The following is a 25868-nucleotide window of genomic DNA, read 5'->3' on the forward strand; positions in this document are numbered from 1 at the left end:
ACTTGTAATATTAATCAGATCCATTAGTGAAATCGTTATGGTTTTTCACACAGAGCCCTCAACTAATACTTTTTTTTATTATATACAAAATGCAAGATAAATATTTTATTTCTACTATTTTATAAAGATTACGTTAGAATACATTTCCTTATATTTGGCTATGCATCAGGTAGGATCAAGTTACATATTACAAAAATGTGTATTACCCAGCAGGTTACACCATCATGTGATCTAAGATCGTAAGAACAGATTTCAAATATGGCTTTCTACTAGATTAGATATCCCTTAGTGTTAAACACAGAGATGTGAAGGCAAATCGATATAGGACTCTGTTACAGGTTATGCCTTAGTATAGGGTTGGTATGTGAAAAATGTTCTTTTTTCCCAAGAAACAGCGCCACACTCGACTATAGGTTGTGACTGGTATTGCAGCTTGTCCCCGTTCTCTTAAATATGGCTGACCTGCAATACTAGATACCGTCCATGGAGAAGAAAGGCACTGTTTCTTAGAAAAAAAAATAGACCCTTTTTCTCTTATCTTATACAATCCTTTTAAGTCATGCAGAAAAAGTAGTACAGAGGAAAACAGTGGCGTAAAGCTGTAGATACCGAGCAGGTGCCAACATTTTTGTAATTTTCTTTACAAAATGATAGGTGGAGGCAACACCACTGTCCTTAAATGTACTGCATTTTACACAGGACCCACCCCACAATATGTGATAACTGGAACAAAAAAGACCTAAAAAATGTACAAAAATAAAACAATGCATAAATTAAGTAATAAATATAATAGTAAAAAAAGGTTTCTGAAACTTGAATAGCCCATAATATAAGCTTATTGCCATGCAAGACATATTAAAGAGCATCTTTCAAAAGGAAAGAAATATATCAAACAAGAGATATGTTCACATTTTGAAGAGTTTTAGGCTCTGTTCACAAGGTGTTCGGGATAAACATTTGGGGGGGTAGTTATCAATATGGGTGCAAAGTAGAACTGGCTTAGTTGCCCATTGCAACCAATCAGATTCCACTTTTCATTTTACAAAGGAGCTCTGGAAAAAACTGATGGAATCTGATTGGTTGATATGGGCAACTAAGTCAGTTCTACTTTTCATCAGTATTGATAAATCTACCCCTTTGTCTGTATGTTGGAAATGTGCCCATAAAGTTATTTTGCTTGCAGATACTAAAAATAGTGCCCTTTTTCATACATCTGGTTAGGATACATAAAAAAAATGTATATTGTATTGATAAGCGTAGATGGCAACAGGATCTGATACCGTGCTTTATACTTTGGTTTGCCATCGGAGACATATAGGCATATGTTTAGATGTCACCCGTGGTGGCACGCTTTAGATGTATGCATCAGACATGTTCCGAACACAATGTAAACAGGAGGCCGAATATTATGACCCTTGTTTACTGAACAGATTAGGACAGTTTTTGGAATAGATTAGCGCACAAAATGTTGCAAAATAATGGTGACTTTTCTTGGTCCCTATGGGTGTGTTCTAAAAGTTGAGCTAGGTCGCATATACTAAACAAACAAACTCAAATGGTGTTAATTAGCTCTCTTCCAGAAAGAAGAAAATTGTCCCTCTAGTGTGTAAGAGGCTTCATGGCTAGAAAATCAATAATGTGTGTCCTGCATGCAATTGAGCCCTATGCCATTGTGTGAGGCACTGAAATCTTCAGACTTTGATTTGATAGTGATGGCTGATCCTCAGAAGAGGCGCCCTGCAGTCTCTTCGCAGCTTACTAAGCTAAGCAGTATACATAGTATAGTGGCTGCTCTTGGTATTGCAGCTTAGCCCGATTCACTTGAATGGGACTGAGCTGCGCCTATGCCACGTGACTCATGTACAGTGACGTCACATGGCTTAGGAAGAACCCTAAACACTCATGTAGCACTGAGGCCTCTTTAAACAGCTGAGGATAGGTCATCATTATCATATTCCTGGAAAACCCCTTTAATAAAAAAACAAGGTTACGCAAGATTCACTGAGGAGCATTTGCTGGGCTTAAGACCACTCTCAGGGCACTTGTGGGCTGATATGCAGCATTAGACTGGCCCAGAGGATCCTCTGGTTGGCCCAGGATCTGATACCATAGTGTACCAAAAGTCCAGGAGAAAAAAAACTAAACACATTTCTCTTGTCACTAGGGTATATTTCTTTAAATCAAAGTGTATTAGACTTTATTGATGATATGGTGGTTGGGCCCCAAGAATAGTTTCTTCTGGTGGGCCCAAAGAACCCCAGCCAGACCCTGCTGATATGAATATGGGATTAAGCTCTTTTTCTCTGCAATGCAATATGTGGCCACAGAGTTATTTAAGTCACCTGCCCTGTTCTGTTATCAGTTTAGTAGCCATTAAGCATCTGACAGACTACCTCTAAATGTGGGCCTTTATGTTCAGCCTCCTTATACAAAGACATTTTTCCAGGCCTCCTCATTACTTCAAGACAAGATTAAGACCATAAAATAAAATAAATCTAAGAACTGGGAAACTTCAATCATTGAAGGGCCAGAAACAAACAAGGCAAAATCTCCAGAGCGAGCAACTTATTTGTTGAGTAAAGTGATCAAGGAAGTAAAAAAAATGTAATAGTAGAGAGTAAAATTTTTCAAAAATGTTACTGTATCTGTTTGACTGAAAGTCCTAATAATATATATACAGTATATATGCGTGTGTTCAGTGGTTATTTTTTCTTTGTACAGAAGAGCACTTTACATAAATGTGTAGAGCGTGTTCAAGCTAAAGAACCGGAACTGTTTGTGACATCAGAGGCACATAAACATTGTTGAACATATTATTGACCAGCGGACATCATCTGCAGTCAACAGTTACTTGGTAAAAATAAATTCTGTAGCTTTAAATATTGTTGAATGGTTATTATGTGTTCTCACAAGTTCAACCCATTATTGTCAGTGATGGAACGGTTTGTTATGAATGCATCCAATGATCACGTGAGGAACAGTCACATGACATTTAAAAAAGCAGCAAAAGTTACTGTGATTGTCCAGCAGAGCATATAGACACCTAAGCCCAAGTAACCCATAGCTTAAGTGGATAATTTGCATCATAAAGTTCATACTCTGAATACAAAAAAAATGTGCCTCCAAAAGTTTATAGACCTTTTTGTAGATCCTATCGAAAGCTTCATTTTCATATAGTTTTATAGGCACTAAACGTACATCATAGATATAATTGACAATTTGGCATAGATCTTCCAGCAAACACCTGTGGACCTTTTTAGTCTTCTGTGTTCTTCATAAATGGTTCATTACACAATCAATATGAATTTATTTTGCATGACTTTTTCTATCTTCATCATCATCTTCCTTTTCATTGTCTGTTCCATGTGTCCTTTCGATACTGTCGTAGGAAGGGGGTGACATGGTTGAGGTGGACACGCCTGATTCAATGGTGTTGGAATTTCCCATATAGTTTGAAAACCTTCGGTCTCTTTTAGACACTATACTAGCACGTTTATTTTTATTTTTTTTGGGCACTGTGGAACCCCGCACAGCTTTTCTCAGCCTGTAACGCCTGTAGCAACGCTGTATAAGAGTAGCAGATTCGTCTTCTTGTTTACGTCGTAAGGTAGTTGTAATGGGTTCGTAAGGAGTCTTAGATGGGTTGGAGGCCATAAACCGATCCTCCATTGTTATACGAAGAGAGTCCATACCTTCCTCTCCACCCAAAACACGTTTTGTGAAAGCAAAAAGAATGTCAAGACAGTGGATTCTGTCTCCATTTACCATGGGCAGATCCATCGCAATGAGTTGAATTCGGTTTGGTTTTGGTACTTGCAGAGGTGGTTCCAGTGCATCCGCAAAATCAAAAAGTTTATCGTATTCAATAAACTGTGTAGCCTTTGGGTCGAACTTTTCCCAAACCTCATAGAACATGTCAAAGTCATCTTCTCCTAAGGGTTCTGCACTTTCTTCAGTGGCAACACTAAAATTTTCCAGGATGACGGCAATGTACATATTAACTACAATGAGGAATGAGATGATGATGTAGCTGACAAAAAATAAAATGGCAACTGATGAGTTTCCACAGTTACCTTTGTTACCACTTGTATGTTGATAATTGGGGTCACAGTCCGGTTCTCCAGTCTTAAGATTTGGCTCCAGCAAAAGATCCCATCCTGCCGATGTTGTGATCATGAACAAACAAAGCATACTGTTGCCAAATGTTTCAAAGTTAAAGATGTTATCAACGCCACCCCCGTTCTTCACATAGGCAAAACTGTACATTCCAAAGATGGCGTAAATGAACATGACTAAGAAGAGCAGAAGACCAATATTGAATAATGCAGGAAGTGACATCATCAGTGCAAAAAGCAGGGTACGGATTCCCTTTGCTCCTCTAATAAGACGCAGAATTCTTCCGATCCTTGCAAGTCTTATGACCCGGAATAGTGTTGGTGAAAAAAAATGTTTTTCTATTATGTCTTGCAGAAACATACCTGTAAGGAATGTAAAAAATGCAGAAAGTTATGCCAAATATGTGCCAAATATGTGTGTAGGTGATACTTCAATAATATAAAGCTAAATCTCATTAAAAAACATAGTTTTTTGGAATAAATACATAAAAACTGGTGTTCTGGCCTCTGCACTATGAAACATACAAAAGCACCAACATTGTTGGAATCTACAACTCATGGCAAGGTAGCCACAGGCTCTTCAGCTATGCATGCTGGTAGCTGTAGTTTCCCAATAGTTTAAGAATTACAGGTAGAAGACAAACTGTCCAATCAAATCTGGAAAAAAGCAAGTAAGGCTCTGTTCACATCCCCTAATCTTATCCCCTTAAAGACCGGGTCATTTTTCCCCTTAAAGGGTTTCGGTCGTCAGAAAAATCGTTATGTAGCTGGCTGACATTAGCGATGTGTATATAACTCTATGACTTATATCTCCCTGCCTGCCGCTGTTTGCGCTAAATAATGACTTTTATTATATGCAAATGAGCCTCTAGGTGCAAGTGGGGCGCTGCTGCAGCACCTAAAAGCTCTGTCCTCTCACTGTTTGGCATGCCCTTGTAAAGGTGATTGACATCCTGGGTCTCCTCCGTGCACCGCAAATCCCCCGCCTGCGCCGTCCATTTTAGTATTAGGCGCAGGCGCAGTGAGTGAAGGATGCTCACCTGCTGCCGTCCTTCAGTCACTGCGCCTGCGCCTAATACTAAAATTTGCGGGGCACGGAGGAGATCGAGGGTGTCAATCACCTTTACAAGGGCGTGCCAAACGGTGAGAGAATGGAGCCTCTAGATGCTGCAGCAATGCCCCTCTAGCACCTAGAGGCTCATTTGCATATGATAAAAGTCATTATTTAGTGCGAACGGTGGCAGGCAGGGAGATATAAGTCATACAGTTATGTTCTGCTGACATTAGCACATCGCTAATGTCAGCCAGCTAAATAAAGTTTTTTCTGATGACAGAAACCCTTTAACCCCTTTTCCTGTTCCGGACATAGGGAGTACCGATATGCCCTGATTTCCCGATCGTTAAGGACACAGGGCGTACCGGTACGTCCTATGTATTTCCGATCACCGCCGCTCGATCGGAACCCGGTGCCTGCTCAAATCATTGAGCAGGCACCTTGGCTAAATGCAAGGGGGGTCCTGTGTAGGTCAATTCAGACCTGCGGTTTGATGCATTTCCGGGTTATTCGGGTCTCTGGGGACCCGATAACCCGGAACAGGATGGTGATCGATGGTGTGATAATACACCACCAATCACCATCCTTAGATCCTGAGAGGTGATGGTGAAATCATCTCTCAAGATCGCTCTCATGGGTGGGCGGTTCATTCAATTTATCGCAGTGCTCCTCTCTCCTCGGGCTCCGGACTGAAAAGGAGGAGGAGAGGAGCGCTGCAATAATTTGAATGAACCGCCCGCCCAGCCCACCAATGAGAGAGATCCTGAGAGGTGATTTCACCTTCACCGCTCAGGATCTAAGGTGTTTCAGAGCCAGCACCCCCCATCTGTTCAGAGCCCAGGATCCAGCACCCCATCTGTGCCCCAGCACCCCCAGGTATTAAGGGAAAGGCTAGGGACAAGATAGATTAGGCAGGGATATTTAGGGAAAGTTAGTTGCAGCTGCAGCTTGCCCCCCCTTCCCCCCCTTCCCCGACAACTTTTTTGGGGTGCAGGCAGTTTTTTTTTTTTGTGTGCGTACGCTGACTGTGGCCGGAACTCTTAGTGTCCGGACACTTTTAGCGCATCGCACACCCCACCGCTGGTCAAGTCGAGAAACCTCGTGTCAGGCATTACTGAAGTGGGGACGTCCTCTACCAGACCTCACTTTACAGTACAGCCATGACACGCTCCCGGTTTGAGGCCATCCGGAAATGCCTGCATTATTCAGATAATGCAGCATGTCCCCCCCAAGGTGATCCTGCCTATGACCGCCTGTACAAAATCAGGCCGGTCATCGATCACTTTGGGGCCAAATTTGTACAGGCCTATGTACCTGGAAGGGACGTCACGGTTGATGAGTCTCCCATTGCGTTCAAGGGGATACTCCTTTTCCACTAGTATGTTCCCTCTAAGCGGGCGAGGTATGGCGTGAAGCTGTACAAACTTTGTGAGAGTACCTCAGGGTACACTTAGAAGTTTCTGACCGGGAAAGAGCAGGCCGGAGTACCTCAGGAATTGTAGGCGCCCGGATCGTCCCTGGCCAACACTTTCCAGGTGTGGTCCCCCATACTGGAAAGAAGGGACGGACCCCCAAAAAAGTGCAGAGTGTGTCACAGGAGGGGGATACGGAAGGACACCACTACCCAATGTGACACGTGCCCCGATCATCCAGGCCTCTGCATTATTGGTTGCTTCAGGGAGTACCACACTTCAATGGAGTACAAAATTTATATCCCAATTTAGCCACTGACAATCGGATAAAAAACTGGTTCTCAGACTTGAGACACTAAAACAAAAAAAAAGTTTTTTCGAAAATATTATTTTGTAAAAATAAAATAAAAAAAGTAGACATATTAGGTATCGCCGCGTCTGTAATAATCTGCTCTATAAAAATACCCCCCCTTAACCCCGCAGATTATTGTAATAGCAAGCGATCAAAAAGTCATATGCCCCCCAAAATAGTGACAATAAAACCGTCCTATCATCCCTCAAAAAATTAGCCCCTACATAAAATATTCGTCTAAAAACAAAAAGCCTCTTAGACTATGGAGATACTAAAATGTTTTTTTTTCTTGTTTATAAAAAGATAATATAGTGTAAAACATAATTTACATATTAGGTATCGCCGCGTCTGTAAGAATCTGCTCTATCAAAATCCCCCCCCCAACCCCTCAGATGAACACAGTAAAAAATTAAATCAGTTTTTTTCCAATAACAAAGTAAGGGTTAACAGCCAAACAAAACTTAATATTTATTACCCTCATACAGCAGTTTACAGAAACATCCCATATGTGGTCGTAAACTGCTGTATGACCAAACGGCACTGCGCAGAAGGAAAGGAACGCTGTATGGTTTCTGGAAGGCAGATTTTGATGGCCCTTTTTTTTGGCACCATGTCCTATTTGAAGCCCCCCTGATGCACCCCTAGAGTAAAAACTCCATAAAAGCGACCCCATCTAAGAAACGACACCCCTCAAAGTATCCAAAACTGATTTTACAAATGTTGTTAACCCTTTAGGTGTTCCACAAGAGTTATTGGCAAATGGAGATGAGATTTCAGAGTTTCTATTTCTGGTAACCTTGCCTTACAAAAATGTAATATAGATAAACCAAAAATCATATGTACCCTAAAAATAGTCCCAACAAAACTGCCACCTTATCCCATAGTTTCGAAAATGGAGCCACTTTTATGGAGTTTCTATTCATGGGGTGCATCGGGGGGCTTCAAATGGGACATGGTGTAAATAAACCAGTCCAGCAAAATCTGCCTTTCAAAAACCACACAGCGCACCTTTCCCTCTACGCCCTACTGTGTGCCCGTACAGTAGTTTACGGCCACATATGGAGTGTTTCTGCAAAGAATCAGGGCAATAAATACAGCATTTTGTTTGGCTGTTAACTCTTGCTTTGTTACTGGAAAAAATAGATTAAAATGAAATTTGAGAATTTAAATGTTTTGGCAAATTTTCCATCTCCATTTGCCAATAGCTCTTTTGCAACATCTAAAGGGTAAACAACGTTTGTAAAATCAGTTTTGAATACCTTAAGGGGTGTAGTTTCTTAGATGGGGTCACTTTTATGGAGTTTCTACTCTAGGGGTGCATCAGGGGGGCTTCAAATGGGACATGGTGTAAATAAACCTGTCCAGCAAAATCTGCCTTCCAAAAACCATACGGCGCACCTTTCCCTCTACGCCCTACTGTGTGCCCGTACAGTAGTTTACGGCCACACATGGAGTGTTTCTGCAAACTACAGAATCGGGGCAATAAATATAGCATTTTGTTTGGCTGTTAACCCTTGCTTTGTTACTAGAAAAAATGGATTAAAATGGAAAATTTGTCAAAAAAATTGAAATTCTCAAATTTCATCCCCATTTGCCAATAACTCTTGTACACCACCTAAAGGGTTAACAAAGTTTGTAAAAACAGTTTTGAATACCTTGAGGGGTGTAGTTTCTTAGATGGTATCACTTTTATGGAGTTTCTACTCTAGCGGTGCATCAGGGGGGCTTCAAATGGGACATGGTGTAAATAAACCAGTCCAGCAAAATCTGCCTTCCAAAAACCATACTGCGCACCTTTCCCTCTACGCCCTACTGTGTGCCCGTAAAGTAGTTTACGGCCACATATGGCGTGTTTCTGCAAACTACAGAATCGGGGATATAAATATAGCCTTTTGTTTGGCTGTTAACCCTTGCTTTGTTACTAGTAAAAATGGATTAAAATGGAAAATTTTCCCCAAAAATTTAAATTCTCAAATTTCACCCCAATTTGCCAATAACTCTTGTGAAACACCTAAAGGGTTAACAAAGTTTGTAAAATCGGTTTTTAATACCTTGAGGGGTGTAGTTTCTAGAATGGGGTCATTTTGGGGTGGTTTCTATTAGATAAGCCTCACAAAGTGACTTCAGACCTGAACTGGTCCCTAAAAAGTGGGTTTTTGAAAATTTCTGAAAAATTTCAAGATTCTAAACTAAGCCTTGTAACATCCCCAAAAAAAAAAATTCCCAAAATGATCCAAATATGAAGTGGACATATGGGGAATGTAAAGTAATAACTATTTTTGGAGGTATTACTATGCATTATATAAGTAGAGAAATTGAAACTTGGACATTTGCAATTTGTTAAAAAAGTTTGGTAAATTTGGTATTTTTTTATAAATAAAAATTATTTTTTTTACTTCATTTTACCAGTGTCATGAAGTACAATATGTGACGAAAAAACAATCTCAGAATGGCCTAGATAAGTCAAAGCGTTTTAAAGTTATCACCACTTAAAGTGACACTGGTCAGGTTTGCAAAAAATGGCCTGGTCCTTAAGGTGAAATAAGGCTGTGTCCTTAAGGCGTTAAGGACACGGCCATATTTCACCTTAAGGACCAGGCAATTTTTTGCAAATCTGACCAGTGTCACTTTAAGTGGTGATAACTTTAAAACGCTTTGACTTAACCAGGCCATTCTGAGATTGTTTTTTCGTCACATATTGCACTTCATGACATTCATTTTTATTTATAAAAAAATACCAAATTTACCCAATTTTTTTTGAAATTTGCAAATTAGCAAATTTCATTTTTTCTACTTTTATAATGGATAGTAATACCTCCAAAAATAGTTATTATTTTACATTTCCTTTATGTCTACTTTATGTTTGGATCATTTTGGGAATGCCATTTTATTTTTTGGGGACGTTACAACGCCTAGAAATTTAGAAGCAAATCTTAAAATTTTTCAGAAAATTTCTAAAACCCACTTTTTCAGGACCAGTTCAGGTCTGAAGTCACTTTGTGAAGCTTACATAATAGAAACCACCCAAAAATGACCCCATTTTACAAACTACACCCCTGAAGGTATTCAATACTGATTTTACAAACTTTGTTAGCCCTTTAGGTGTTCCACAAGAATTTAATGGAAAATAGAGATGAAATTTCTGAATTCCACTTTTTTGGCAGATTTTCCATTTAAATTTTTTTTTCCAGTTACAAAGCAAGGGTTAACAGCCAAACAAAACTCAATATTTATGGCCCTGATTCTGTAGTTTACAGAAACACCCCATATGTGGTCGTAAACTGCTGTAGGGGCACACGGCAGGGCGCTGAAGGAATGCCATACGGTTTTTGGAAGGCAGATTTTGCTGGACTGGTTTTTTGACACCATGTCCCATTTGAAGCCCCCTGATGCACCCCTAGAGTAGAAACTCCCAAAAAGTGACCCCATTTTAGAAACTACGGGATAGGGTGGCAGTTTTGTTGGTACTAGTTTAGGGTACATACGATTTTTGGTTGCTCTATATTACACTTTTTGTGAGGCAAGGTTTTTATTTTTTGTTACTTACAACATGTATCTGACAGGTTAGATCATGTGGTATTTTTATAGAGCAGGTTGTCACGGACACGACAATACCAAATTATTTGTTTCAGTTCTACATAACAAAGCATAAAAAAAAAATATTCTTTAGTGTCTCCACATTCTGAAAGCCATAGTTTTATTCATTTTTTGGGCGTCTGTCTTGTGTAGGGGCTCCTTTTTTTCAGGATGAGATGACGGTTTAATTGGCACTATTTTGGGGTGCGTATTACTGTTTGATCGCTTGCTATTATACTTTTTGTGATGTAAAGTGACAACAAATGGCTTTTTTTACACCGTTTTTATTTTTTACGGTATTCATCTGAGGGGTTAGGTCATGTGATATTTTTATAGAACAAGTTATTACAGATGCGGCGATACCTAATATGTATACTTTTTTTTATTTACTTAAGTTTTACAGAATACCAGAATTTTTTAAACAAAAAAAATGATGTTTTAGTGTCTTCATATTCTGAGCCATAGTTTAATTTTTATTTTTGGGCGATTGCGGGATGAGGTGACGGTTAGATTGGTACTATTTTGAGGGGCATATGCCTTTTTGATCACTTGGTGTTGCACTTTTTTGTGATGTAAGGTGACACGGTTTTACACGGTTTTTATTTTATTTTGTTATGGTATTTATCAGACAGGGTGGTTCATGTGATATATTTATAGAGGCGGTCATTATGGACTCGGCAATACCTTATATGTGTGTTTTGCTTCTTTTTTCAGTTTTTTATTATAAAATAAAGGGAAAGGGCGTTTTTTTTTTTACTTTATTAATTTTATTACTTTATTAATTTTTGTTAAAAACATTTATTTTTTACTTTTTGTTTCTTTACTTTATTTCTGATGTTCACTTTTGGTGGTATGATCCCCTTTGCAAGGCATCTGTATTGTAATGCATTGCCTGTTAGTGTATTACACAGAGTAATACACTAACAGGTTGCCTAGGAGACCCAGCCTGAGGCTGGATCTCCTCGGCTCCTGTAGAAGGCAGTTCCTGATGCCATGGCAAGGCATTGGGCAGCCTCTGCACGGCATCGGGCTGCCTTCTGAAACATCAAATCCCGCCAACACCAGCGCTATCAAGGACTGCCGGACCCTTGCAGTGATCGGGCGGGCGCAGCTCCTACACCCGCCCAATAAGCCCGCCATGCATGTACAGTGGAATGCGTTCTGGCACAGCATATCCCGCCGTACATGCACGGCATTTTGCGTTAAGGGGTTAAAGGGGTTGGTCCAGGCTTTTAATATTGATGACCAATCCTCAGGATAGGTCATCAATATCAGATCGGCGGGGGTCCGACACCAGGCACCTCCGCCTATCAGCTGTATGAAGAGATGGAGCACGTAGTGTGCACATGCCATCTCCTTTCCTGCTTGTTGCTGTATGTCTATGGCAAAGAGAGACAAGAGACGGCACATGCGTACTGTGTGCTGTCTCCCTGTACAGCTGATTGGCAGGGGTCCTGAGTGTCGGACGCCCACTGATCTGATATTGATGACATCCTCAGGATAGGTCATAAATATTAAAAACTCAGAGAACCTATTTAATAGAGTTAGTGAAAGCTTCCAATGCATACACTAAATAAAACCATTGGCTCCCAGTAATCTGACGGAGGCCAAAAGAACCTCCTTTTGGCCTCTGGTGGGCTGGTGTGCACAGCCTTCTCGCACCTTCCTTTAGAGTCTGACACTCCCAAAAACATATGCCACTATATGACTATACATTGTGTAAGAAGGTACAAGGAATAATCGTGGATGATAGTGGAGTAAGAGCCAGTTTTTATGTGTCAGCAGCAGTTGCTGTTTGACACCTTAATACTTAGTATGGCTGTATAGCTGATCCGGGATGGCTCTTACTGGGAGTAGTCAAAGTGCTGGATGGGTGACTACTCCCCATGTTCCAGACCAGGTTTCGCCAGGCCTAAAAACCAGCCAGCACTGCCAGGTGAGGAGGATTACCTCAGTCTGACAGTGGAGCTCAGGAGGTGTGTGTGCTGGGATCTGAGACTTGTGCCGTGCTGGAGGGCTGAGACCCGTCTGTAAGGGAAACGGGCCCCCTAAAAGCCTGCTATGGACTGCTGGAGGCAGAGCTGCCAACAAGGTGATTTTTGCTGTGTGGACTTTCCATTGTGTGTGAACTAACACCAAGACTGCAAAATGACATTTTGTTTTTGCTTTATGTGTGAATAAACACGGAAGTTTGATTTAAGAACTGGTAATTTGCCTCTGTACTGCGTCCGCACACCCTGTCTACCAGAGCGAATCCCCACAATTGGTGGAGGATGCGGGGGCTGGCGTCAACGCCGATATTTTTGGGTTCTGCATTTTTCCAGGCACGGTTGTATGTCGTACATTAAACCAGCTGTATTACAACCAGTGCCCCATGACAAAATAGAGGCTGTTGCGAAGGACCTCATGGAGGCTAATCTGCAGCAGCGAGAGACAAACCTGCATCAATGTGAGGCTAATAAGCAGCAGCAGGAGACTAACCAGTTGCTGCTACAACATGTGATTTTTGCTATGTGGACTTTCCATTGTGTGTGAACTAACACTAAGACTGCAAAGTGACGTTTTGTTTTTGCTTTATGTGTGAGGATCTGTTTGGACTTTTGAACTTCATCAGCACAGATAAGGACTCTGTTTAGCTATGTTAGATGCTATAGATACAGCCTTACCTCTATGAGTAGCTATGTAAGGCAGTGTTCCAGTTTGTTTGAATCCATGGTATCTCTCTTAGGGCTCATGCACACGACCGTATGTATTTTGCGGTCCGCACGTGCATTCTGTGTTTTGCGGAACGGAACAGCTGGCCCCTAATAGAACAGTCCTATCCTTGTCCTTAATGCGGAAAAATAATAGGACAAGTTCTATTTTTTTGCAAAAAGGAAATATGGACATACTGAAACAGAATGCACACGCAGTAACTACCGTTTTTTTTTTTTGAAGACCCATTGAAATGAATGGTTCCACATACGGTCCGCAAATCCTCAAAAAAAAAAGTAATAAACACGGAAAGAAAATACTTTTGCGTGCATGGGCCCTTAGATAACTAGAACCATGCCCTGCGCTGATGAGGTCCAAATGACCAAACAGATCTGGTCTGTTTTTCTAATACCAAAATAATATTCTAAAGTTATCCATACACATTTTATTAATGTTGGACAAACTTGCAGATTTCAGTTGGACCAGCTAAACTAATGTGTGTAGGGGTGCCCCGACTTTCTCCCAATGGAGGACGTAGAGATAAAACAAAAAATGGGGCTACATCATACATTTAAATACAATATATGAAAACAGGACATTAATTGTGGAAAAAAATAAAAAAGAATGCATACTCATCTCACCAAATATTCCCAGTACTTGACTGCAGAGGTCCCATGTCCCTATGGTGGGGGACAGGACAGCCTTGGAAGAGTAGTGGCAGGGGATCCAGTGAGATAAGTGTGCTTTTAAAAAAAATATACATATATCTGCTATCCCATATAAACCATATTTTCTGGAAAACTCTTTAAGTGCTTGCTCACACAGTTTCTTTCCGCCGATGGTCACATTGGTATCTACCTCCCGTTTTGTAGTTTAAGGCCACAACTCATCCCTTCTATTACGGTATCCGGAGAGACGCCACTGGAAGACACGCCAAGGTCCGTGACATTCATTGTAAAAGAAAACTGCAGCGGTTTCTGACGTGGAATATCAGGGGAATTGGGCCTATGCAAAATACACCTTGTGAACATACCCTTAGGGCAACCATAGACAGCAGATAAACGATGGTCAATTTTGTGGGAGAAGTCACCCAACTAATGAGTATTGGGGTGTCCAAACTTTCCGCTCAGCAGCAAGAAGGGATGGGCATGTTGGATTTCAATCTGTGCAATCCTTTGTTCTCATAGGAGATAAGCCTCTGGCAGAGTTTCTGGCAGCAGCTTACTCCCCTCTCTTTATTCAGAAATCATCAGCTGACTCGACCATGCACGTGTATGGGGAATCGAGAAAATAGCTGTCCACCGACTAAGAGACTGACGGCTATTGAAAGTGTATGGCCACCTAGGAAGACCTGTTTTTAGTTGATATACAGAAATATTCTACATAAACAGTAATTTTGTAAAATACACTGCATTAATATACAGTGAATCAGATTTATTAGCGGACACCCCCGTTAACGTTTTTCTCGCAGTTCGAGCCTCCCTCATCTGAAAATCACCAGGATATGACTGACATTTCCATTCAATTCCACCAGTAGGACCATCTTACCTACAATGGAGAGTATGACCACAACCAAGTCAAATATATTCCATCCATTTGTGAAATAATAATGGCGCAGGGAAAAGAGTTTGAGGAGGAATTCGCAGGTAAAGAGCACAACAAAGACCAGATTAATCCAATACAAGTTATCCCCCATTTGTGTACTCTGGCCTTCAGTTTCGATCATCATTGTTACCATGTTCAGGAATATGAGACACATGACGATGATGTCAAATATTTGGTTTGTGACAATGTCAAATACGAATCCCTGTAAAACATTCTGTGGAAAAAAAATACTGGTTATCAGTCTCAGTATGTCCAGGAAGGGCCAACACAGTATACAACAAAGCTACTCATACTGGAACACGCAGTGAGTCATTTTGGGGGTTTAGATGCCTGCCTTTAAATATTTCGTTAGAAACCATAGGGCTTACATATTATACCAGGATATGCCCTTTTCAAGCATTTCCATTTTTATTAGATAGCTCCTGTGGTAGATACGGGGCCCTCAAAGTGATGGGGGCCCATCCCAGGTTATCACATCCCAGAGGGATGAGAAGCTAAGCAGTAAAGGAAGAGGAAATGGGGATCATTCTCACAGAACTTACAGAAATTGGTACAATTTGGTTGGCGCATGATGTTAGTAGTGGGGAAATTACATTTGTCACTGCTGCTGCATATAAATTACATTTGTCACTACTGTTGCCACATAAATTACATTTGTCTTCTTATGTGGTACAAGGGTCTTTGGGCCCCCACCTGCTCCTGGTCCCTGTAGCGACTGCTATCTCTGCACTCCCTATAGCTACGCCCCTGTTCAGTTTGATAAAAATTTAGCTATAATGAGTATTTATGAGCTGTGGTGTCCATAGCCTTTAGGCTGGCCATACAGGTGATTGATTTAGTCTGAACCTGCTGATTTCAGTGGCCCTGGCTGACCATTTAATATGTAGCCTCTCGACTCTCCCCTGACAGCAGAAGTTGGGTAGATTAGACGACTGGATGTCGTGCTCCATCCATTTGTTCTCGGTGAGATAGCTGTCACTGAAAGTGCGTAGCTGTGGATTTCTCATCTCACTCCATTCAGAAAATACACAAGATAAGGTTCCATGTGTATGCGGGGGGATCAGGTGAGATCCCAGGTATCTAAACTGTAGGCCAGCTTTAGGAAGAGTTAAATAGTTATATACCTATAATATTTCACTCAAAAGACTAATTTAGTTTTTATTGAAATTTTAGTCTAACCTTAGGTCGTGGGATTGGCTTTTGTGGTTTCTTGGATCCGAGCTTCTTCATTGCATTGTAATACTTCTTCTGTTCCTCAGTCATAAAGATGTCTTGACCTCCTAAGTAAAATATTAAAATCAAAATAAATCTAAGCAGAAACATAATTTCCTCCCTTTTCTAAAGGTGTATTTCCATTTCCACAGCGTATGCTATAATTGTCTGATATGTGGGGGTTCCCACTATTTGTACCATTTCCTTTTGGGGAAAATTGGGCCTCCTGATTCCCATTCCTCACAGGAGTTGGACGCATCTAACTGTAGACTGGATTTTAGAGGTTGACGTTCCTCTTCATTCAAGTCTATAAGAATTTCAAAGAGTGCTTGGCCAATTCTCCAGATATTTACGGTATAACCTGGGCATATGCCATCAATAGTTTAAAGGGTAACTAACTAACTTTTCAACAAACTTTTGATATGTCATGGAGACATTTCAAAATTTTAGATTGGAGGGGGTCTGAGCCCCCCGATTCCTAGAACGAAGGGAGTGAAGCACACGCATAGTGTACTCTCTGCTGCTGAGGACAGAATCAAGACTTCTTTGGAGCCCATCTCTTGTGCTTCTCTCCCCTCGTTCTAAGGCTTGGTGAGGGTCTCTACACTCAGACCTCCCTGAGATCTAAACTTTTAATACTTCTTTATGATATATCAAAGTTTTTAGTTTTTTTTACATTTAGTGACCCTTTAAATAGGGTCTATTTTGGTTAGGTTAACAAGATTTTTTTAAGATGGGGGTTAAAAGACGTGAACAGCAAATTGCTTGATAGAAATACTTATCTTCTTTTTCTGCTGATTGAAGTTATCTATAATCACACCAATGAAGAGATTGAGGGTGAAAAAGGACCCGAATATTATGAAGATTACGAAGTATATATACATGTAAGGTTGCGCCTCATATTTGGGTTGCTCATTTTTCTATGTAAATAAAGAAACACATTGAGTTAATACATTGAATCTGGCCGTGCATCAGTGTGAAAGGACTTGTACTAAGTCATGGATGCATATTGTAGATGTATGGATAAAGTGCGTCCAGAGATTTTGTGTAAATTCCCACTTTCTAGCCTAAAATAAAAGTGATACTTTACACTGAGCCAAACAGATATCTTCTCTCTCTCTCTCTCTCTCTCTATTTACTAAAACATTGAGTGAGAAACTGCAGCCACATCCCCCCCCCCCTCCTCCTTCGTCTTTTACATATTGCTTTACACTAGATGAATTTTTTTGAACAATACCTACAAGATACGTACAAGAGTAAATTAGATTATTAACCCCTTAAATGATTGTATCCATCTCAACCTTTGGCTGAGATGGAATAACACTCGTAAGTGGTGACTGGAATTAACGAAACATGCTATGATCTGCTGTTTCTGTAACTCCTATAGCAATGTACCAGAGCTATGCTGATAACTTAGCACATCAAGCTATGCTGTTTCTGTAAGTCAGGAGTTATGGACTCAGTGTAACCCACTGTGCTGCACGCTTTGTTTAGCATCCATTCACTTCTATGGGAGATATGGAAATTGCATAGCACTGCCCCTTCAGCTGTTTTCATAACTCTTTCCACTCCTGGCCATCACTGTCAAGGGCTACCAAAGGCTGGGATGAGAATAAGGGCTCATGCACACGACCGTATGTATTTTTCAGTCCGCAAAACACGGATCCACAAAAAATATGGATGATGTCCATGTACATTCCATATTTTGTGTAACGGAACAGCTGGCCCCTAATTGAGCAGTCCTATCCTTGTCCATAATGCCGACAATAATAGAACATGTTCTTTTTTTTGTGGAACAGACATACAGAAACGCAATGCACATGGAGTAACTTCCGTTTTTTTTTTGCAGACCCATTGAAATGAATGGTTCTGCATACGGTCTGTTAAAAAATGGAACCGATGAGGAAATAAAATACGTTCATGTGCATGAGCCCTAAGGATCAGCCTACTTTGGGCCTTTGGGGTTTTTCTTCAGTTTTCTATTGTTACATTTCAATTTTTTTCGACAAATGTTTGGTTTTTGCAGGATGGCACAATATAGTATAAATTGCAACAATACAATATAATATATAGCGATATAAAATAATAAAATGTGTGTGCTATATATATGTATATAATTATATATATATATATATACAGACGTGGACAAAATTGTTGGTACCCTTTGGTCAATGAAAGAAAAAGTCACAATGGTCACAGAAATAACTTTAATCTGACAAAAGTAATAATAAATTAAAATTCTATAAATGTTAACCAATGAAAGTCAGACATTGTTTTTCAACCATGCTTCAACAGAATTATGTAAAAAAATAAACTCATGAAACAGGCATGGACAAAAATGATGGTACCCCTAGAAAACACAGAACATAATGTGACCAAAGGGACATGTTAATTCAAGGTGTGTCCACTAATTAGCATCACAGGTGTCTACAACCTTGTAATCAGCCATTGGGCCTATATATATGGCTCCAGGTAATCACTGTGTTGTTTGGTGATATGGTGTGTACCACACTCGACATGGACCAGAGGAAGCAAAGGAAAGAGCTGTCTCAAGAGATCAGAAAGAAAATTATAGACAAGCATGTTAAAGGTAAAGGCTATAAGACCATCTCCAAGCAACTAGATGTTCCTGTGAGTACAGTTGCACATATTATTCATAAGTTTAAGATCCATGGGACTGTAGCCAACCTCCCTGGACGTGGCCGCAGGAGGAAAATTGATGACAAATCTAAGAGACGGATAATCCGAATGGTAACAAAAGAGCCTAGAAAGACTTCTAAAGAGATTCAAGGTGAACTTCATGCTCAAGGAACATCAGTGTCAGATCGCACCATCCGTCGTTGTTTGAGCCAAAGTGGACTACATGGGAGACGACCAAGGAGGACACCATTGTTGAAAACGAATCATAAAAAAGCAAGACTGGAATATGCCAAACTACATGTTGACAAGCCACAAAGCTTCTGGGAGAATGTCCTGTGGACAGATGAGACAAAAATCGAAGTTTTTGCCAAGGCACATCAGCTGTATGTTCACAGACGAAAAAATGAAGCATATCAAGAAAAGAACACTGTCCCTACTGTGAAACATGGAGGAGGCTCTGTTATGTTCTGGGGCTGCTTTGCTGCGTCTGGCACAGGGTGTCTTGAATCTGTGCAGGGTACAATGAAATCTCAAGACTATCAAGGAATTCTAGAGAGAAATGTACTAGCCAGTGTCAGAAAGCTTGGTCTCAGTCGCAGGTCATGGGTCTTGCAACAGGACAATGACCCAAAACACACCGCTAAAAACACCCAAGAATGGCTAAGAGGAAAAAATTGGACTATTCTAAAGTGGCCTTCTATGAGCCCTGACCTCAATCCTATTGAGCATCTTTGGAAGGAGCTGAAACATGCAGTCTGGAAAAGGCACCCTTCAAACCGGACACAACTGGAGCAGTTTGCTCATGAGTAGGGATGAGCGAACTCGAACTGTATAGTTCGGGTTCGTACCGAATTTTGGGGTGTCCGTGACACGGACCCGAACCCGGACATTTTCGTAAAAGTCCGGGTTCGGGTTCGGTGTTCGTCGCTTTCTTGGCGCTTTTGTGACGCTTTCTTGGCGCTTTTTGAAAGGCTGCAAAGCAGCCAATCAACAAGCGTCATACTACTTGCCCCAAGAGGCCATCACAGCCATGCCTACTATTGGCATGGCTGTGATTGGCCAGAGCACCATGTGACCCAGCCTCTATTTAAGCTGGAGTCACATAGCGCCGCCCGTCACTCTGCTCTGATTAGCGTAGGGAGAGGTTGCGGCTGCGACAGTAGGGCGAGATTAGGCAGATTAACTCCTCCAAAGGACTTGATTAACTGATCGATCTGCAGCTGTGGATCATTGAGCTGCTGATCCTCAATTGCTCACTGTTTTTAGGCTGCACAGACCGTTTGTCAGTCTCATTTTTCTGGGGTGATCGGCGGCCATTTTGTGTCTTGTGGTGCGCCAGCACAAGCTGCGACCAAGTGCATTTAACCCTCAATGGTGTGGTTGTTTTTTGGCTAAAGCCTACATCAGGGTGAAGCTGTCACACCAAGTGCATTTAACCAGCAATAGTCTGTTCATTTTTTGGCCATATACAAAATCAGGGGCAAGCTGCGCCTGTCACCAAGTGCATTTAACCCTCAATGGTGTGGTTGTTTTTTGGCTAAAGCCTACATCAGGGTGAAGCTGTCACACCAAGTGCATTTAACCAGCAATAGTCTGTTCATTTTTTGGCCATATACAAAATCAGGGGCAAGCTGCGCCTGTCACCAAGTGCATTTAACCCTCAATGGTGTGGTTGTTTTTTGGCTAAAGCCTACATCAGGGTGAAGCTGTCACACCAAGTGCATTTAACCAGCAATAGTCTGTTCATTTTTTGGCCATATACAAAATCAGGGGCAAGCTGCGCCTGTCACCAAGTGCATTTAACCCTCAATGGTGTGGTTGTTTTTTGGCTAAAGCCTACATCAGGGTGAAGCTGTCACACCAAGTGCATTTAACCAGCAATAGTCTGTTCATTTTTTGGCCATATCCCAGTCTAATTCTGTCACTAAATCCATACCGGTCACCCAGCGCCTAAATACTAGGCCTCAAATTTATATCCAGCTAAATCTGTCCCTAGTGCTGTAGCTGGGCGAGTTATTTAGTGTCCGTTCAAGCACATTTCTTGTTCTGGGTTGAAATACAATTCTCAATTTAGCAATTTCATAATTTAGTGGTTCCTGCTATATCAGAGCTCTTTGAAATCTATCCCAAAAAGGGTATATAATATTGAAGGTGCACATAGGGTCATTCAGAGTAACTTCACACACACCCGCTACTGTGTATTTCCAAGTCTAATTCTGTCACTAAATCCATACCGGTGACCCAGCGCCTAAATACTAGGCCTCAAATTTAATTCCCTCTAAATCTCTCGTTACCCACCGCTGTACTGTTGTTGCTGGGCAAGATATTTAGTGTCCGTCAAAGCACATTTTTTGTTCTGGGTTGAAGTACAATTCCCAATTTAGCAATTTCATAATTTAGTGGTTTCTGCTATATCAGAGCTATTTGAAATCTATCCCAAAAAGGGTATATAATATTGAAGGTGCACATAGGGTCATTCAGAATAACTTCACACACACCCGCTACTGTGTATTTCCAAGTCTAATTCTGTCACTAAACCCATACCTGTCACCCAGCGCCTAAATACTAGGCCTCAAATTTAAATCCCTCTAAATCTCTCGTTACCGTTGTCCTGTTGTAGCTGGGAAAGTTATTTAGTGCCCGTCAAAGCACATTTTTTGTTCTGGGTTGAAGTACAATTCCCAATTTAGCAATTTCATAATTTAGTGGTTCCTGCTATATCAGAGCTATTTGAAATCTATCCCAAAAAGGGTATATAATATTGAAGGTGCACATAGGGTCATTCAGAATAACTTCACACACACCCGCTACTGTGTATTTCCAAGTCTAATTCTGTCACTAAATCCATACCGGTGACCCAGCGCCTAAATACTAGGCCTCAAATTTAATTCCCTCTAAATCTCTCGTTACCCACCGCTGTACTGTTGTTGCTGGGCAAGATATTTAGTGTCCGTCAAAGCACATTTTTTGTTCTGGGTTGAAGTACAATTCCCAATTTAGCAATTTCATAATTTAGTGGTTTCTGCTATATCAGAGCTATTTGAAATCTATCCCTAAAAGGGTATATAATATTGAAGGTGCACATAGGGTCATTCAGAATAACTTCACACACACCCGCTACTGTGTATTTCCAAGTCTAATTCTGTCACTAAATCCATACCGGTGACCCAGCGCCTAAATACTAGGCCTCAAATTTAATTCCCTCTAAATCTCTCGTTACCCACCGGTGTACTGTTGTTGCTGGGCAAGATATTTAGTGTCCGTCAAAGCACATTTTTTGTTCTGGGTTGAAGTACAATTCCCAATTTAGCAATTTCATAATTTAGTGGTTTCTGCTATATCAGAGCTATTTGAAATCTATCCCTAAAAGGGTATATAATATTGAAGGTGCACATAGGGTCATTCAGAATAACTTCACACACACGCTTCTGTGCATTTCCAAGTCTAATTCTGTCACTAAATCCATACCGGTGACCCAGCGCCTAAATACTAGGCCTCAAATTTAAATCCCTCTAAATCTCTCGTTACCCACCACTGTACTGTTGTTGCTGGGCAAGATATTTAGTGTCCGTCAAAGCACATTTTTTGTTCTGGGTTGAAGTACAATTCCCAATTTAGCAATTTCATAATTTAGTGGTTTCTGCTATATCAGAGCTATTTGAAATCTATCCCTAAAAGGGTATATAATATTGAAGGTGCACATAGGGTCATTCAGAATAACTTCACACACACGCTTCTGTGCATTTCCAAGTCTAATTCTGTCACTAAATCCATACCGGTGACCCAGCGCCTAAATACTAGGCCTCAAATTTAAATCCCTCTAAATCTCTCGTTACCCACCGCTGTACTGTTGTTGCTGGGCAAGATATTTAGTGTCCGTCAAAGCACATTTTTTGTTCTGGGTTGAAGTACAATTCCCAATTTAGCAATTTCATAATTTAGTGGTTTCTGCTATATCAGAGCTATTTGAAATCTATCCCTAAAAGGGTATATAATATTGAAGGTGCACATAGGGTCATTCAGAATAACTTCACACACACGCTTCTGTGCATTTCCAAGTCTAATTCTGTCACTAAATCCATACCGGTGACCCAGCGCCTAAATACTAGGCCTCAAATTTAATTCCCTCTAAATCTCTCGTTACCCACCGCTGTACTGTTGTTGCTGGGCAAGATATTTAGTGTCCGTCAAAGCACATTTTTTGTTCTGGGTTGAAGTACAATTCCCAATTTAGCAATTTCATAATTTAGTGGTTTCTGCTATATCAGAGCTATTTGAAATCTATCCCTAAAAGGGTATATAATATTGAAGGTGCACATAGGGTCATTCAGAATAACTTCACACACACCCGCTACTGTGTATTTCCAAGTCTAATTCTGTCACTAAATCCATACCGGTGACCCAGCGCCTAAATACTAGGCCTCAAATTTAATTCCCTCTAAATCTCTCGTTACCCACCGGTGTACTGTTGTTGCTGGGCAAGATATTTAGTGTCCGTCAAAGCACATTTTTTGTTCTGGGTTGAAGTACAATTCCCAATTTAGCAATTTCATAATTTAGTGGTTTCTGCTATATCAGAGCTATTTGAAATCTATCCCTAAAAGGGTATATAATATTGAAGGTGCACATAGGGTCATTCAGAATAACTTCACACACACGCTTCTGTGCATTTCCAAGTCTAATTCTGTCACTAAATCCATACCGGTGACCCAGCGCCTAAATACTAGGCCTCAAATTTAAATCCCTCTAAATCTCTCGTTACCCACCGCTGTACTGTTGTTGCTGGGCAAGATATTTAGTGTCCGTCAAAGCACATTTTTTGTTCTGGGTTGAAGTACAATTCCCAATTTAGCAATTTCATAATTTAGTGGTTTCTGCTATATCAGAGCTATTTGAAATCTATCCCTAAAAGGGTATATAATATTGAAGGTGCACATAGGGTCATTCAGAATAACTTCACACACACGCTTCTGTGCATTTCCAAGTCTAATTCTGTCACTAAATCCATACCGGTCACCCAGCGCCTAAATACTAGGCCTCAAATTTATATCCCGCTGAATTTGAATACAATACATTGGGCCAAATAATATATTTGTTGTTGTGGTGAACCATAACAATGAGAAAAACATCTAGTAAGGGACGCGGACGTGGACATGGTCGTGGTGGTGTTAGTGGACCCTCTGGTGCTGGGAGAGGACGTGGCCGTTCTGCCACATCCACACGTCCTAGTGTACCAACTACCTCAGGTCCCAGTAGCCGCCAGAATTTACAGCGATATATGGTGGGGCCCAATGCCGTTCTAAGGATGGTAAGGCCTGAGCAGGTACAGGCATTAGTCAATTGGGTGGCCGACAGTGGATCCAGCACGTTCACATTATCTCCCACCCAGTCTTCTGCAGAAAGCGCACAGATGGCGCCTGAAAACCAACCCCATCAGTCTGTCACATCACCCCCATGCATACCAGGGAAACTGTCTCAGCCTCAAGTTATGCAGCAGTCTCTTATGCTGTTTGAAGACTCCGCTGGCAGGGTTTCCCAAGGGCATCCACCTAGCCCTTCCCCAGCGGTGAAAGACATAGAATGCACTGACGCACAACCACTTATGTTTCCTGATGATGAGGACATGGGAATACCACCTCAGCATGTCTCTGATGATGACGAAACACAGGTGCCAACTGCTGCGTCTTTCTGCAGTGTGCAGACTGAACAGGAGGTCAGGGATCAAGACTGGGTGGAAGACGATGCAGGGGACGATGAGGTCCTAGACCCCACATGGAATGAAGGTCGTGCCACTGACTTTCACAGTTCGGAGGAAGAGGCAGTGGTGAGACCGAGCCAACAGCGTAGCAAAAGAGGGAGCAGTGGGCAAAAGCAGAACACCCGCCGCCAAGAGACTCCGCCTGCTACTGACCGCCGCCATCTGGGACCGAGCACCCCAAAGGCAGCTTCAAGGAGTTCCCTGGCATGGCACTTCTTCAAACAATGTGCTGACGACAAGACCCGAGTGGTTTGCACGCTGTGCCATCAGAGCCTGAAGCGAGGCATTAACGTTCTGAACCTGAGCACAACCTGCATGACCAGGCACCTGCATGCAAAGCATGAACTGCAGTGGAGTAAACACCTTAAAACCAAGGAAGTCACTCAGGCTCCCCCTGCTACCTCTTCTGCTGCTGCCGCCTCGGCCTATTCTGCTGCTGCCGCCTCGGCCTCTTCCTCCGCCTCTGGAGGAACGTTGGCACCTGCCGCCCAGCAAACAGGGGATGTACCACCAACACCACCACCACCACCTCCGTCACCAAGCGTCTCAACCATGTCACACGCCAGCGTTCAGCTCTCCATCTCACAAACATTTGATAGAAAGCGTAAATTCCCACCTAGCCACCCTCGATCCCTGGCCCTGAATGCCAGCATTTCTAAACTACTGGCCTATGAAATGCTGTCATTTAGGCTGGTGGACACAGACAGCTTCAAACAGCTCATGTCGCTTGCTGTCCCACAGTATGTTGTTCCCAGCCGGCACTACTTCTCCAAGAGAGCCGTGCCTTCCCTGCACAACCAAGTATCCGATAAAATCAAGTGTGCACTGCGCAACGCCATCTGTAGCAAGGTCCACCTAACCACAGATACGTGGACCAGTAAGCACGGCCAGGGACGCTATATCTCCCTAACTGCACACTGGGTAAATGTAGTGGCAGCTGGGCCCCAGGCGGAGAGCTGTTTGGCGCACGTCCTGCCGCCGCCAAGGATCGCAGGGCAACATTCTTTGCCTCCTGTTGCCACCTCCTCCTTCTCGGCTTCCTCCTCCTCTTCTTCCACCTGCTCATCCAGTCAGCCACACACCTTCACCACCAACTTCAGCACAGCCCGGGGTAAACGTCAGCAGGCCATTCTGAAACTCATATGTTTGGGGGACAGGCCCCACACCGCACAGGAGTTGTGGCGGGGTATTGAACAACAGACCGACGAGTGGTTGCTGCCGGTGAGCCTCAAGCCCGGCCTGGTGGTGTGTGATAATGGGCGAAATCTCGTTGCAGCTCTGGGACTAGCCAATTTGACGCACATCCCTTGCTTGGCGCATGTGCTGAATTTGGTGGTGCAGAAGTTCATTCACAACTACCCCGACATGTCAGAGCTGCTGCATAAAGTGCGGGCCGTCTGTTCGCGCTTCCGGCGTTCACATCCTGCCGCTGCTCGCCTGTCTGCGCTAC

General features: G+C 41.9%; 1 protein-coding gene across 1 annotated transcript in view; it reads right to left on the reverse strand.

The window, feature by feature from the left end:
- Positions 1-3306: 3306 nt before the first annotated feature.
- LOC122944650 (sodium channel protein type 2 subunit alpha-like) overlaps positions 3307-25868 on the reverse strand; it is a 181434-nt gene continuing 158872 nt past the window's right edge. Inside the window, exons 26-29 of the mRNA XM_044303168.1 lie at positions 16799-16940; positions 15988-16088; positions 14752-15022; positions 3307-4478 (exon numbers count right to left, since the gene is read on the reverse strand). Coding sequence (XP_044159103.1) covers positions 3307-4478; positions 14752-15022; positions 15988-16088; positions 16799-16940 — 1686 coding nt within the window. The remainder of the gene's footprint in view (positions 4479-14751; positions 15023-15987; positions 16089-16798; positions 16941-25868) is intronic.

Source organism: Bufo gargarizans, chromosome 8 (assembly GCF_014858855.1).
Source record: "Bufo gargarizans isolate SCDJY-AF-19 chromosome 8, ASM1485885v1, whole genome shotgun sequence".
Classification (NCBI taxonomy): domain Eukaryota; kingdom Metazoa; phylum Chordata; class Amphibia; order Anura; family Bufonidae; genus Bufo; species Bufo gargarizans.